Source organism: Mizuhopecten yessoensis, unplaced genomic scaffold (assembly GCF_002113885.1).
Source record: "Mizuhopecten yessoensis strain PY_sf001 unplaced genomic scaffold, ASM211388v2 scaffold11173, whole genome shotgun sequence".
Classification (NCBI taxonomy): Eukaryota; Metazoa; Mollusca; class Bivalvia; order Pectinida; family Pectinidae; genus Mizuhopecten; species Mizuhopecten yessoensis.
Window position 1 is genome coordinate 276,390 of NW_018408916.1, and position 15,783 is coordinate 292,172.

The window sequence follows — 15,783 nt, forward strand, 5'->3', positions numbered from 1 at the left end:
CGTTCCTGTTCCTGGCATAAATGTGAATGATTGCCGCTGTTTACCTGTCCTGGACACTCATTAGGGTAACCTTTACATTTTAGCTATTTGGCGTCTGACATCCCCAATACATATAGTTAACCTTGTCAAACTAAGGTAAGCGATCTAATACGACATGCGTATAAGCATGTGGCCACTATATATGTTAACTTCGGGCATCACAAACACTCGTTAAGATGAATTCAAATAACAACACTATATATACACATATGCGATACTGAAATGGGTCACAGTTCAGTAGGGCCTCTTATGTGTGATATGACCCAAATCAGAAAAGCATTATGTGTATTGTAGACATTTGCAACAAACCCTGTGTTCATTTCCTTATTTTTAGTAAACATGAACATGTAAATACGAACACACTAGTAATGTATGTCTAAGTTAACTCAAAGGTGTTTAAAATTCTAAATTGAGATAAAAATCATATAAAATAGTATAATATCCTTATTTTTTATATGATTTTTATCTCAATTTACAGTCAGAATTTCAAAACACCTGTGGTAAACTGTAAACAATGAAATCACTGACGTACGAATCAATAAGTCACCCCGGAAATATCAGCTGATTACTAACATACTTGAAAATGTCATTTCATTATGTGTGTTACAAAATACGACGATGGTATTGCAAAATCCTCATCCTTATAAATAAGTGTGCATGACGTGCTGAAATATGCTCATTTGAAGACTTGCACTGGTGAGTTTTTTAAGCATAAAACTAACGCCTCGAAATCTCGTCAGTATTATAAATGTACAGAAGGAAAATCGGGTTAACTACAGTGTTTTACCATATAATGAAATATGTAGAATAATGCGCTTTAAGACTACAGGAATTGGATTTATTTCATTGTAAGTGGGATTCACTATCTTTTTATTATGAGAAGTTCTTTTTGCACAGCCAATAAAATTGTCTATGTGACGTTTCGATGACTAGTACGATATGTACACTGCCACCTTCATCAGACAAATGACCAGTGAAGCAAGCGTATGCACACAAAGGTGTAAAATGTGTACGAGTTGTCCATAAAATCGATGTCGATTTCGGCTACGCTGGAAACGTATGTACAATGGTTGTTATATATATGTACCGAAATGACTCAATTCATAATCCATACCACGGCGGACTTGGATAACAATCTAATCTAATTTCCGTGTCCATGCTTACCAACCTGAAGAAAATGTTTAGAAAAAGCACTATCTTTTTAATTTGTGTATAAGAGATAGTTATTTCGTCCTAGAAGTAATCGCGAGATTTAATTCGAACCCTTTGTAAAACTCAAAGTCGATTTGATTGCAACCTCAGGATTTATATAAAAAGTAGAATTTATGAAAATAATGTTTTTGAGTGTCGTGTTGATAGTAACCATGAAAGAGATCTTAAAGATGTGAATAGGTTTCAACTAAAAAAATGCGATAAAACTTGCAGCAATTATTATTTTAGTTATTTACACAGGTAAATTGAAACTGTTGAAAAGTATATCAACCTGTACTTTTAATAGATGATATTTAAAATATTACTTTTGAGAAAATCCATAATTTTAATGAATCATACAAGGCAAATGGAATCTTTCTAGGAACTTGCAATAGTTTTATAATAACAAATATCTTGCAATATCTTTTAGCAATATATATTGCAATATGATTTTGGATAAGCCCGATATTTCGATAATATTTTTGAACAAAATCATTGCTTGTTTTGCACAGTTATTAAAACATTCTAAAGAGATAATGTTAAATTGATTGATGTTATCCAAATAAAGATTATTATTATCCAATGCAAGGGGCAGGTTTTGAATTTCACCGTAGTAGTAACTAAATAAAGATTAAATAATAACAATAACTGTAAATATATGTGAATATTTACATATATAGTATATTAACATTAACCTTTCTACCATAAAGATGTAGTGATTCTAAAACTAAAATCATTAAAAGACGCACACCTTAATGTTATCTTATATTATTGTGAAGAGGACATCACGGCATATTGACAGAAATACGAATTATTTACTACTAAAACCTGTTTGTTGCTTAATGCTGATGTCCGATCTCGGTAAAGCAGGTTAAAGTTAAGAGAAACAATATGTGCCTTTGGTTCAATACCAAAGTCATTAATATTGGAAGTAGAAACCTACAAATATTACAATAATAGGTTAAGGTTAAAATGTAGTATATATAAGAGATGCGGACTAGTCGAAAGTAGTAACCACGTTTTACTCATATGTAATAACTACACTAGAATAAGACAAAACACTATAAATAGCTTAAACATTAACCTTACTGAAAATACTCTACTATGGGGAAGTACTGAATATTCAATACAGAAGAACAAAGTCAAAGAAATCTTTATGTCAGTTCAGAGTTTTATCAAACTCAGTAAACGGTTAAGCTAATCCTTATTTGTACACATGTTCATGTACGACCTTATTATAGTAGTTATTATTCTAAATAGTTTCTACATCAATTATATATTGTATATTGTAATCGAAAGTGTTTATTTATATTCTAAATACATTATATCGAGAAATATGCGTAACATAAGTACATATGTGAGTATGAGTGATTGAGCATGTGCATGCATACGTGTTCGAGCATGCCACTGTCCGTCCGTCCGTCCGTCCGTCCATCCATGGGTGTGTGAGCGCAAGTGTGCGTGCACTCCAATAACATAACGTAAAGCACCGATAATTGATTTTTAATCTCATATGTTATGCATCAAATGTTATATGTTTCAATTTCAATTTTCACCATCTGTAAATGTGTTATAAGTTAAATTTTATCTTATTCAAATTACTATGGTAATTAAGGTGTCTCGAAGAATTATTTGCCCGTAATATATACTTGGGAGAGGAATTAATATAAGCTCTAAGCTTGATTTCCAATCCGTGTGTAATTATGTGTATGAATGGAACATGTTGGAATATTGAATAAATACTGTTTTAAACTAAATGGACATTATTATCTATTTATTTTATTGATCTTTGCCAAAGTGTTAAAATGAACAAACGGCGATGGAAAAAAACAATCATTTAAATTTGCTATTTCCAGCAATATCATTATTATTATCATTATCATTACAGATTAACGACACAATGGTTTGGCGGCCGTTTCTAGGATATTTGACACAGTCCAGTGTCCGTATGAGTGACCAGTGTGGAAGACTCAATAGTACGTGGACAGTGGGAATCCTTGTCCTGTTCGCGGCGTTGACGTTTTTTATCCAGATTTCCTCTGATCCTGTAAACTGCTGGACACCTTCACAGTTTACACACCCGATGACTGTATACACTAATAAAGTTTGTGGCGAATCGGGTTCGTATTATGTTGGTATAGACAAGGACATTCCAATTTATAGACGAGAAGACGAACAGACGTTCAAATGGCGATGGCTTCCACTGATTCTGCTGGTACAGGCATTACTGTTCAAGGTTCCTGATCTAGTTCTATCAGTAGGACAGGGTCTTGTTGGTCTCAGATTTACAAAGATCATAGGACTTACTGACGGTTACGAGTCTCTCAATATGGTCGGTCGAGCTCAAATGGGGAGACAAGTTGGACGGTACGTGAAGAGCTGGATTGACTCCACTGTGTTGAAGGGATGTCCATGGGGATGGCTTACACTTCTCTTCCTGTTCACAAAACTGCTGTACTTCATCAACATCATCACACAGTTATCTGTCATGGACGGCCTTCTGACGTATGAAAACCAGTCTTCCTTTGGAAGGCAAATGCTTGATGAAATTGTCAGCAACGAAACAGTAGAATGGCGTTTATTGAATGGTCCATTTACCCGTATTGTCTTTTGTGATTTTCAAATCCGATTATTAGAAACAATTCAAAGATGGACAGTGCAGTGTACCCTCAATAACATCACGTACTACGAGATGGTATTGTGTTTCCTGTGGCTTTGGTTCGTGGTTGTATCGGTTGTAACCACGATGAGTGGTATGCTACAGCTCCTAACAGTCTTGGTGCCAGTTTTTAGGAAACGGTAAGTCAACAACAGTTAGTATAAAGAATATGTCCCCCTTAGTCCAACTTAATATCAATAAGGAAATAAATATTCTTTTCGAAGCTGTTTGGAATAGATTATGATTTTGATAATTAGTATCCTGTATTTCAAAAATACCAAACTATTAAATCATCGTGCAAACAAAAAGGAACTCTTCAGATTCTACAGCTAACTGTTTAATGCATTCTTCTTCTAGATGCTATATAACAATGCCAACTCATTTTCGAAGGTATTACATGTAGTAACTATTAGCTAACTGTATATGTATCTTTTTTTGCTACGACAGATTCCCATTGAAATATTTCCCACTAATGTTGCTAAATGGCAGAAACCATTGGTAATCTGTAGTGGCAGAAGACGCTTACGGTAATGGAACACCTGGTCGTACTTTCCTTGTACATTTTCCATGGTTTCCATGTTAGTCTTCCCTTTGTTCATATTTTGCCCGCGATATATCGATTTTGAGTACGAATTATGGTTTTGTTGTCACTTTGGTATTCTCTTTTTACAGGTACATCAAGAGTTATCTGTATCTGTCAAAGGAAGTTACTCCATCGCCGTCTGACAACGACATTAGCCGGTTTGCAGGATCAGAAATAACTGAGGAAGGTGTTTTCATACTGAAGGCGATTGGAGAGGCATCTTCCGAGCACCTGGTCAGGGACGCGGTCATCTATCTGTGGCAATCTACACATGATCAACAGACTCCTGGTCAATTGGGACCACCAGAGCAGGGTGGTCCTCCATCGTACTTGCCTCCAGGGTATTGTGTAACCGGCCAGACTTACGTACAAGGAGGTGCCGTAATATCAACCCCTCCTTCGGTTGCTTCTCAGCAGGTTAGATACCGGCCACAGCCTGGAACCGAGACAGCCCCTCTGATGGCAAACCAGCCGATGTGAGTCAGTACAATCTCTACATTAACTTAGCCTATGATATAAGCCATACTGTTGATATGTATAATCTCCACTGCCTTATATGAAGCCAAATGAATACCATTGCGACTATATCAATGTGATGCAAACTGGCTTCCTTCTGGTGCTTTGCATCAACATGACACGTTGATGGTAATCTTGATTTTAGCAATGAAGTAAAGGGAACGCAATGAAAAAAAGTCTGCAGAATAAAACAAACATAGACACGCAAAATTGGGTTCTGATAAATGAGTTTTTTATGGGGTTTGAATTGAAAAAAAAGATGCATCTGCAGACGATTTTCCTTTTTGCGATATTTGTAATTTCATGTATTTTACATATGTAACTCCACTCGTCCAGTACATTTTTCCTTAAGCTTGCTTCATGCATACGATCTTTTAAAATATAGATCCAAATTGTAGTTCAAATTACGTATACAATACTATTAAAATATTCAGCCAGCATTGTTGGTAAAGAGTGTATTTTGTGTCTAACCGTATAAGTGTTTGTAATGTTGTGTTTTCTCCTCGAGGTTGACACTTCCCCTAACAATATGATGTTGTTATTTACTGTTGTGATAGATGCAGTTGAACAAGTTCAGTCGATCACCGATGCAGACATGGATTGAACGTTATTTCTATTATGACCACGCCTTTAGATAAAGTTTTTTCACGGGAAATTCAGTCAAACCTGCTGGAAGGGCCAAAACTATTAAAACTGGCCAGATTAGTGTAGGCGGCGAATGGTAGCTCCACCTATCAATGTATGTTTTACTGGTAAAGGACTTTTTTTTACCTGATCATATAAATGTTTATACTATCGGGTCAATTGATTTTTTTATTAATCTTTAACGTATATCTGTAGTAGGAAATGCAATATATGTGTAAATTAAGCATTATCTATTGGTAGGGTTATGTTATGGTGTTAACTAATTCTAGTTACAAAGATATGATCATGGTTGTTAATAACCATTTTTGCTACTAATACTTTAAATGAGATATGTACGTTTTGTAAATCTTTACATTGTATAAAATATTGTTGTATTATACTTGTATTTGAAATATGACATTTATAAAAATATAATGTAACCTTAGTGTTTTTGTATGAATTGGCTTTAGTTTTTTTTAACGCTGCGTCAATAATCCGGTCAATTTTTAAGTGTGTGACCGGTACATGTATTGCTTTCTTATGAAAACTGATTTGATTTTTATCTAAATGTGGAAAATAGTGGAAAATTCCCACATCAGGATCAAAACAGGATTATAAGGTTATACAAAAGACAAAAAGGAAGCTGAGGACACTTACAAACAAACGAAAATACATCATTGTTTATTTAATGAGATGCTTTGGTGCTAAGATATATATATATATATATAGTCAAGTCAAGTATATATTTATATCCGAAGTCGACTTTAATTATTCCTAAATTTATAATCCATGTACTATACATATATCAGTACACTCGTTTAATATGTATTTCTTTCAGCTTTCTTAATGAATACTATCTTTTAAACAATAGTTCAAATTTCATATGTAATACTATTGAAATATGCAGCCTCGTTTATGAGGGTTATTTTATGTCTTACAGTAAATTAAATGAACTGCATGTACATCTGTTTCGATGATACGTTGAAACAATCCAAAAACTCGCCTGGTCTGATCGTGGTTGACAATTTCCTTTTCTATATGATGTTGTCTTATATTGTTGTGATATATGAAGCTGAACAAGGTTAGTCGCTGACAGATACAGAAAAAGTGGATTGAACAATGTTTCTTTTATGACCACGCCTTTAGATACTGTGATTTGTTCAAACTTGCTGGAGAGACCAAATGTAATATAATGGACTACCTGTTTTACGAATCGACATTGAAACTTACATTTAAATAATATTATGTAAGCTGAACCAATGTTAAAGAACCATTTTCAATAAGGGGTCATTTTAGGGACCTTTCGAAGAAAATAGTTACAACACAGATGTACACGTATGTTTACATTTTTCCCTTTTTTTTTTTTACCTACCATGTAAATGTTTAAACGTTTCCCTTTTTGTGTACCTCACTTAAACATCGCATTAGTTATTTCCTGCAAGACATTTAGAATAATCTTTAACGTAATATGTTATACAATATATCTAAATATGGCAATCAGACATATTATCTTTTTGTTCTGGTTTACAGTGTTCCAGTTTAAAAAATATTACCATGGTTGTTGATATCTATTTTTGCTACTGATAATTGAAATGAGATATGAACGTTTTGTAAATCTATACGCTGTATAAAGTATTGAAGCATTGTACTTGTTTATGACATGTAACATTTATCAAGTGAAATGAAAACTAACCCTTGCTTTGGCGTCAAGTATACTAGTCACTGTTTGAAGAAATTTGTAAATGTATAACATTGCATATGCAGATGTGTGGATATCTAAATGTGTAAAGTAGAAGAAAACTTATCAGTAATAAAACTGCAAACTGCAAAATGCAAACTGGCCAATGTCTTTTTTTCAGACGGAGATGGAGTTACCACAACCAATATCCATTACAGGACCCTATCATATATACAGTTACCTCCCTTTAATTTCATTTTGGATATATCTGTAGCACATTTGTGCCCAACCTCGATATCCAGGGGTTACGCTCACTTTCGCTCTCTGCACCCCTGGAATATGTCATAGCAAAATTGAAGGCTCGGTGTGCACCACCTTGTTGATGAGACAAGAAGACTTGTTCGACCCTTTGATGTACATCAAAAGAATCTCAGTGTCGCATAATGGTAAATATTGACTGACTTTGAAGCCGGGTGTCGCTCCTTTGTAATCTTTAAAGGATATGTATCAGCTTAGCGATAGGTCAGTTGTATTTACCTGAGACCAATCAAACAGCTATCTTTGTGCCTTCAATTTTGTTATGACATATGTATTGGTTATATCATAGGAACCGAGCAATATGTTAGTTATTGTACGAGAGGGGCGGAGCTACTTCTCGAGCGCGTAGCGCGAGAGATGTAAGCTCCGCCCCCTCGAGTACGATAACTGACATATTGCGAGGCCTATGATGTAACCGACTTGTCGCATAAAGTGTCACGTAATTTTTTTTAGAGAACATTTGAACATTTGATAATGTCCAGAACTGGTCACAGGAGCACAGCAGTTCAAGCTTCAAGAGACTGTGTGCTGCACCGCTGTTAGAAGTGAGTAAATTATTGGACCCTCCGAAGGAGAAAATGGTAAAAATTGAGGGCGCTACATGTAAAAATGGTAATTCAGATACTAAGCCTACTAATGTGAATATTAACATGCCTACAAAAAAGAACCATGTTCCATTTGCTGTATTTCTAATATGTCCAGAAATGTGTTTCACATTTGCCACGTGTCTTTTAATTACAAGACCGACTGGTACCAGTTTATGCTAAGACTTTAACTTACAAAACGGAAAAAAGATCGACCGTGGAACCTGTCTGTAAAGGCGAAATTTGTTGCATTGTTTGCAACAATGTTGCTTGATAAAATGTGTTTGAACTTCCTGTATTTGTATTTTTATTTATTTCCCACGGTGTCGATATCCTATTAACATCACTAATTGGCCACTGTACACTTTCATTGGCTGACCAATGAGAATGGAGAATTCTATTGTATTCAGTATAGGGGAGGAGCTTCACTAATACCATATGGTATTAGTAAAACTGTGTAAAATAAGTTGGTTATACCATAGCTAGATCAAAGGGAAAGTGACACGTCTATGCAACAATCCAGGGGTGGAGAGAGCGAAAGTGAGCGTAACCCCTGGATATTGAGGATGTAATTGATCAAGCATTATTAATTTATTTTTAAGACTCTTTAATCTCGATGCAGAGTTTTCAAAGAGTCGAAATATTTTGTCTAATCCTAATCTAATTTAAAAACACATTTAAAGGGATGAGTATAAGATACTCCCCGATCCTCGATTTTGACATAATTGTTGATTCGAAAACACACATATCTTATACAATACAAAATTAAAGATGCTGCAAAATTACATATCATAGCTGATTTAATGTTCCAACGCCTGTTTCAAATGTGAAGATTTTCTGAATAGATAAACAGGGTTCTCTACCTGAGAAGTTTCAATCTGCCTTGAACAGGTTTTACGGTTGTCATCATGACCCTATTTCACTTTCAATCATTAGTAAATCAATGTTCACCGTGTCACTGATCGTTGGTGATATACATAACCCTAGCATTCGGAAGGATATAGTGTATGATAGTGTTTTTTATTAATGCATAAGTAGGCCTACATGTTCACTTGTTATTATCATGATTGTCATTTCTTCAGAAAATAATAATTTATTAAACAATATACCAAAATAATACTATTATGCTAAGTTTTAAAATGTATTATCATCCAGCCATACTAGTAGTATATCAAGTATAAAATACATAAAACAAAAGACATGAAAACTATATGTCAGTAGAAGAATATACACCGTCTCGGAGCATTTCAAATTGTTATCAGTAAAAGCATAGACCTAAATTAACTTTAGGTCTCTGGTAAAAGCTATAAACTGGTGGTACAGGAACGACAACCCTGGGTAGAAGCGGTGTTAGCAATCTCTAACCTTAGTTATCGTTCTTGTTGAATACATCAAATTGATGATTTCCGGTACTCACATAAGCGCTACTTGGCGACTGACATCCCTGACATTTAGTAAGCCCTGATGAGCTAGGGTAAGTGATCATCCAGTCTATTATCCTCAAGACATCCCAACGTTCGTAGTCAACGTAAAACTAATATCACAATGCTATATGTCATTCAGTACGACCACTGCATAGTACGCATTAGTCTGTAATACTCATAATATTAGTTTTCTGTAGAAAATGAAACCAAAGACGTATGCAATTAATGTCCCCCCCCCCTCCCCCCTGAAATAGCAGCTGATTGGTAACCTATTTCCCAATATCAGTTATTATAATGGGCAGTATCAACATTGATATTGCAAATACTGACCTTGGTATTACAAATACCGACGTCATTATTGCCAAATCATTGTATTTTACCAGTGTTCTGATAAATAAGGTTGCATAACGTTAGTTTACCGTGTGTAAGGACGTCCAAGAGAAAACTAGCTTTGGTAAGTATTTTGAAACATACGGTAAACGTATCGAAACCTGTCTGAAAATTTGATATTATACCATTTTAAGTAAGATGGTTATTTGAAAAAGTATTCATATGCTTACTCCCATAACATGAGAGGACGCTGGTCGGCCTTTTTTCAATCGGATATGATTTTGCCGACGCGGCGCCTGTCAAATGTTTTTCGCCGTGTTAAACCTCTAACATTGTTGGAGTATCATATGCTAAACCATAAGGTTTTGACGCGTATAATGACATATTTTACTAAGTACAGTATATTTAAAGATTACATAACTTTGAATGTCAACTTTGGCGACGGTAATGAACTCCAAAATGAACATTATATTGCTTTCCAAACGAAGTAATCATACAATAACTTGTTTTCCTGTGTAAATACAATTGAGGAACAGATGAAAATTGGTGAATTTTTAAATATGTAGATTGTGAAGATAATGTTTCCCAATGACCTATTCGTGGTAATTATAACAATGTTTGAACAATATTGAAGGTAAGATACGAAAAAAGTGGCAAACAAATCACAATTGCGAATTTAAGAAAGTACAATGTATGTGCGCTAAAAATGTATTGCAGCGAGGTGATTTCACTTCATGATTTTCTATATTATTTTTTATTAGATAACTTAAAACTTCTTTTCATGTTTCATACTGTTGAAAGACAATTTTTAGGAAATCTATGATTTAATATGTACCGTAAACGAGCAATATGAAAATAATAGCGTAGACTAAGAAGTATAGTAAAACCGAAAAGCAATAAAAAATATGTCATTTTTGTTTCAGTGGAGATAAAAAAAAGATTAAAAACAAAAATAATTTAGGCAGGTTTATTATTTCAATATTCCTGTTAACTGTACTATATACCTGGTGCTGTCTTTTATAATAAGTGTTAAGCTCTTCGTGTTACTTGATAAGTGAATTAGGTTTCTCACCCGGACCTACCATATTAACCTATTACACTTGAAGCATTTTTTTTTATATAATTGTTTTATAAATATTTCAATTTGACATCTTAAGGATTTTTCTATGTTACACTGTTTATGTAGTACACCCTGAATGAAAAACGACTTATTTCCGATTCGATCAAACAGTATTATTTAAAAAGATGAACGCTGGACACAACCATTTGATTGCACTTATAACATTTGGTAAATTATACAGTATGTCCGATTTAATTAATTACTTTGCATCATACATTTGTCATCTTTATTTTATTTTATTTTTTATATATATTGTGCTTAAGTAATTTGACTCTTAACAAATCCCAAGTCTATGAGTGAGTAACCAGAATGAAACTAACCAAAAAACCGAAATAGTATTTAATTTGTAGCCATGTGATAATATCATAACTAAAAGAAGTAATTATCTCTACAGATTAAAGACAAGATGGTTTGGCGGCCGTTTCTACGACATCTGACACAGTCCAGTGTCCGCCTTAGTGACCAGTGTGGAAGACTCAATAGTACGTGGACAGTGGGAATACTTGTCCTGTTTGCGGCGTTGACATTTTACATACAGACTTCGAACGACACCGTCAGCTGTTGGACACCTGCAGAGTTGACGCCACCGATGGTAACATATGTCAACAAAGCATGCGGCGAGTCTAATTCCTACTACCTCCCTATGGCCGAGAAAATTCCGGTTCATAGACAAAGGAAACGAGATTTTCAAGTTAGTTTTAAATGGCGATGGCTTCCACTGATTCTGCTGGTACAGGCATTACTGTTCAAGCTTCCTGACATCGTTCTTTCAGTGGGACAGAGTCTAGTGGGTTTCAGATTTACAAAGATCATCGGACTTACTGACGGTTACGAGTCTCTCAATATGGCAGACAGAGCTCAAATGGGGAGACAAGTTGGTCGGTACATGAAGAGCTGGATTGACTCTACTGTGATGAAGGGATGTCCATGGGGATGGCTTACACTTCTCTTTCTATTCACAAAACTGTTGTACTTTATCAACATCATCACACAGTTATCTGTCTTAGATAGCTTTCTGACGTCTGAAAACCAGACTTCCTTTGGAAGGCAAATGTATGATGATATTGTCAGCAACAAAACAATGGAATGGCGTTCATTTGATCGTTCCTTTACTCGTATAGTGTTGTGTGATTTTAAAATCCGACAACTGCAACGCGAACGATCATTTACAGTACAGTGTACCCTCAATAACATAACGTACTACGAGATGGTATTGTGTTTCCTGTGGATTTGGTTCGTGTCGTTGTCGGTTATAACCACGCTCAGTGGTAAGCTACAGTTCTTAACAGTCTTGATACCAGTTTTTAGGAAAAGGTAAGTTGAGCGAATCTTTGAATGTAGTCTTCTTAAAGATGGACAAAGCATACATTCACATCCGTGATCGCACCTTTTAAACATGATAATTGCTAAAAATGAAAAATTGTTTAAATTCTAAACCGATTGTAGCAGACCATATTTTGAAATTTGCTGGTGTCGTGTTTTACATGGACGGTGTTATTTAAATAATAGTTGCACCAATTATTTACTATATATCTCTTCTATAAGATGCACCAGTGACGTTTTGCTTATGTTGTCACTCATGCTGTTGTACACATGGATACAAAAAAAAATCAAGTGGCAGTGGTCCTTATGTGTACCAACTGCTAGGCTTTATTAAGAAACTTTAAAGTCACTCTTTAAGTGTTTATGTGTTTAAAGTTTCTTGATATTATTGCGTTCCCTAGAGGACCATATGTTTATAGACAATAAGTACAAGGCTATATATGTGTAGAGGGTCCAACAATCAATTTTCCAACTGTGTCGTGGAAAACCGAAGCATTGGGTCGGTCTGAAACGTTGGTGTTCTATATTTCCTGTTTCAGGTTCGTCAAGCGTTACCTGTATCTGTCTAATGAGGTTTTCCCAACTCCGTCTGACAACGACATTAGCCGGTTTGCAGGATCAGAAATAACGGAGGAAGGTGTTTTCATACTGAAGGCGATTGGAGAGGCATCTTCTGAGCACCTGGTCAGGGACGCGGTCATCTATCTGTGGCAATCTACACATGATCAACAGACTCCTGGTCAATTGGGACCACCAGACCAGGGTGGACCTCCGCCGTACTTGGGTCAAGGGTCATGTGTACCCGGCCAGACTTACGGACGTGGAGGTGCGGTGTTATCACCCCCTCCTTCTGCTCCTCCTCAACAGGTTAGATACCGGCCACAGCCCGGTACCGAAGCAGTCCCTCTGATGGCAAACCAGCCAATGTGAATTGTGTACGGTACATTCTCTTAATTCAAACAATCAAAGGGATTTGGGCACAAGTTCTGACAACTTACTAGGCCCTCTCTTTATTAACTTGGGCTATGATGTCAAACACTGATAGGGTGATATGTGGATGGTGCCATATCCGTATATGAAACACCACACAGATGTAAAGTAATACGCTACTGGTGCGTCATCACCAAACGCTGATGATAACCGGCTAGTATCAATAAACGTTTAATAGAACTGTTCTGTAGGGTAAAAATTGTATCAGTATTAATAGCTATTTTATCCATTGGTTGACAATCTTTACAAAAATGTAAATAATAAAATGTACTATGATTACGATCATGGTTGTATTGATGCAATACCTCTTACCCAACACACACATGATCATACTAATTGTCAGGTTAGTACAAATATATGTTGTATCGTCAGTTACCTGTACAGTTTCCTAAATGTTCTACTATGCTGAGGACTTCATGAGAACAATTATAGTTATGCATTTATGTCAGAAAAGCAGTGGAAGCTTATATGACAGTACAATACAGCTCTGATTAGAAATTAACAACACATTTTATTAACATACATATCACCAGAATTAAAGTAAAAAACATTATTGAACTCGTTTGATTCGTATGAGAATTATAAAAATATATTTATGAATGAATTATATTTGTATTTTCAATGTCCTTAATATTTTAATTTCTAATCTGAGCCGTATGTTTAGGTACATTTTTCAGTTGACTGAAAGAAATTAGTAGCAGATAAAGAAGTTGAGTATGCCAATATGTTAATTGAATGAATACCGGGTAAAATAACATAGTGTAATTCATTTTATGTACATTTATATCCAGTACAAATATATTGCAGACTACATCTCACTCCCCCACCCAGGTAGCACTATAAAGTCGGCATCAGTTCCGCGCTATCACAAGGAGACACACACGAACATATCGCAGCCTCCCTAAACGCACACGCATACACTACACGCATGCATCTTGCACACAGGGGAGGCCGTCCTGAAATGACCACAGCTGTTGATAGGACGTAAAACTTTACTAAACCAAACCCAAACCAAACCACGTACCATTTTATTGGTAAAATAAAACTAGTCATTTTGTCACTGTCCGTTTGTGTTCCCTATTTCACTACATGACAAAACTTGGCACAAAAGACAAAATGTGTTACTTCTCGGATATGCATTTGCACACGTACGTAACATCATGTATTATTTTTTATTCATGAACAATGTCGGATCAGTTAATCGGGAGTGTATATTGTGTAGTAATCCCCTTTCAGTAGTGGCAGGATAAATAATATATATACATATACTTTACTAATTAATTTGAAACTAACCACTACTCCTATAAATTTTGAAATTCATAAAATAATTCACGCACCTCACCTTCTGTGTCAACAGCCGTTTATAATTCCAATTTGGATTTCCAAAGTTTGGCCTTCAGCATCACCGATGAGTCTTGGAAGCACGAACAAGTTGTATTATGCAGTTTATTTCATCTTTCGCATTCTTTATCTTTTATCGAATTTTAAAGATACAATCACCTGTGTGTGTATTGCGTTCGTCTTCCTATACGCCCGTCAAATTTGACGGGAGTATTATGGTATGGCGTCGTCCGTCCGGCGTAAACTTTTGTTTGTCCGGCAATTTCCTCCTACATTTTTCGACCGATCTCCTTTGAACCTTGGTATACATTATAAACATGATATGAAGTCGTGTCTCCATTAAAATAATTTCGATTCGACATTTTTTTTCTAAAAGTTATTGCCCTTTGTTCATTTCAGAATTTGATTTTTTTGTCCGGAGATCTCCTACATTTTTTGACGGATTTCTTTGAAGCTTAGTAGGCTAAATAATCATGATATGTTGTTGTGTCTCCCTTTACAGAATTTTGATTCGACGATTTTTGCAAAAGTTATTGCCCTTTGTTCATTTCAGTATTTGATTTTTTATCCGGAGATTTTCTCCTACATTTTTTTTAGCTGGTCAGCTTACCACTCTTAGATTCAGATCTTATTTCAATGTAAGAAAGTATATAACACTATATGGCACTCGACGGGCGTACATTGGTTCCGCCCCGCGGTACTCTTGTTTTTGATTGCTTTACATATAGTTATAATTAAGGCTATACAATATGTTTACGTTTAGTTATCAAGCATATTTACTTTGTTGATATGGTTTTTACAACTTTAATTGATTATAGATTGAATGATATGACCATTTTTGTCAATAATCCAAAACATTGTTTATTGTTGTGGATTGATATTGACACACTTTTATCAATTTCTACTTGTTGTTGATCTGAAATTGTTTCACTTCACCAGTCTCTGTACATTGTATTATTAAACTACTTTATATTATTGAACTCTTAATATGAAATGTTGCATTTTTAGAATAAAAATTATTTAGTCAATGCTTTTTTGGAAAAAAACCATGTGTGCAATTTTT

General features: G+C 35.1%; 2 protein-coding genes across 5 annotated transcripts; both read left to right on the forward strand.

Annotated features, from left to right (window-relative positions):
• On the forward strand, positions 1-8,685 carry LOC110467461 (innexin unc-7-like). 3 transcript variants are annotated; one of them, XM_021524643.1, is made up of 3 exons: positions 1-65; positions 3,119-4,029; positions 4,562-8,685. In XM_021524643.1, the coding sequence occupies exons 1-3, from the start codon at positions 27-29 to the stop codon at positions 4,950-4,952; spliced, it is 1,341 nt and encodes a 446-aa protein (XP_021380318.1). In that variant the 5' UTR covers positions 1-26; the 3' UTR covers positions 4,953-8,685. The 3 variants fall into 3 exon arrangements, with proteins under 3 accessions (XP_021380318.1, XP_021380319.1, XP_021380321.1); XM_021524644.1 differs by having other exon boundaries at positions 17-135; XM_021524646.1 differs by lacking the exon at positions 1-65 and adding an exon at positions 705-735.
• Positions 8,686-9,572: 887 nt separating this feature from the next.
• LOC110467457 (innexin unc-9-like) lies at positions 9,573-14,285 on the forward strand. 2 transcript variants are annotated; one of them, XM_021524638.1, is made up of 3 exons: positions 9,573-9,666; positions 11,461-12,380; positions 12,929-14,285. In XM_021524638.1, exons 2-3 carry the CDS (start codon positions 11,473-11,475, stop codon positions 13,317-13,319), a joined length of 1,299 nt encoding a protein of 432 aa, XP_021380313.1. In that variant the 5' UTR covers positions 9,573-9,666; positions 11,461-11,472; the 3' UTR covers positions 13,320-14,285. The 2 variants fall into 2 exon arrangements, with proteins under 2 accessions (XP_021380313.1, XP_021380314.1); XM_021524639.1 differs by lacking the exon at positions 9,573-9,666 and adding an exon at positions 9,972-10,070.
• The last annotated feature ends 1,498 nt before the right edge of the window (positions 14,286-15,783 follow it).

Coding starts and splice junctions, on each gene's coding strand:
- LOC110467457 (XM_021524638.1), top strand. CDS start 11,473: ATGGTTTGGCGGCCGTTTCTACGACATCTGACACAGTCCAGTGTCCGC. Junction 12,381..12,928: donor ATACCAGTTTTTAGGAAAAG/GTAAGTTGAGCG, acceptor TTCCTGTTTCAG/GTTCGTCAAGCGTTACCTGT.
- LOC110467461 (XM_021524643.1), top strand. CDS start 27: ATGATTGCCGCTGTTTACCTGTCCTGGACACTCATTAGG. Junction 66..3,118: donor TGTCCTGGACACTCATTAGG/GTAACCTTTACA, acceptor TTATCATTACAG/ATTAACGACACAATGGTTTG. Junction 4,030..4,561: donor GTGCCAGTTTTTAGGAAACG/GTAAGTCAACAA, acceptor CTCTTTTTACAG/GTACATCAAGAGTTATCTGT.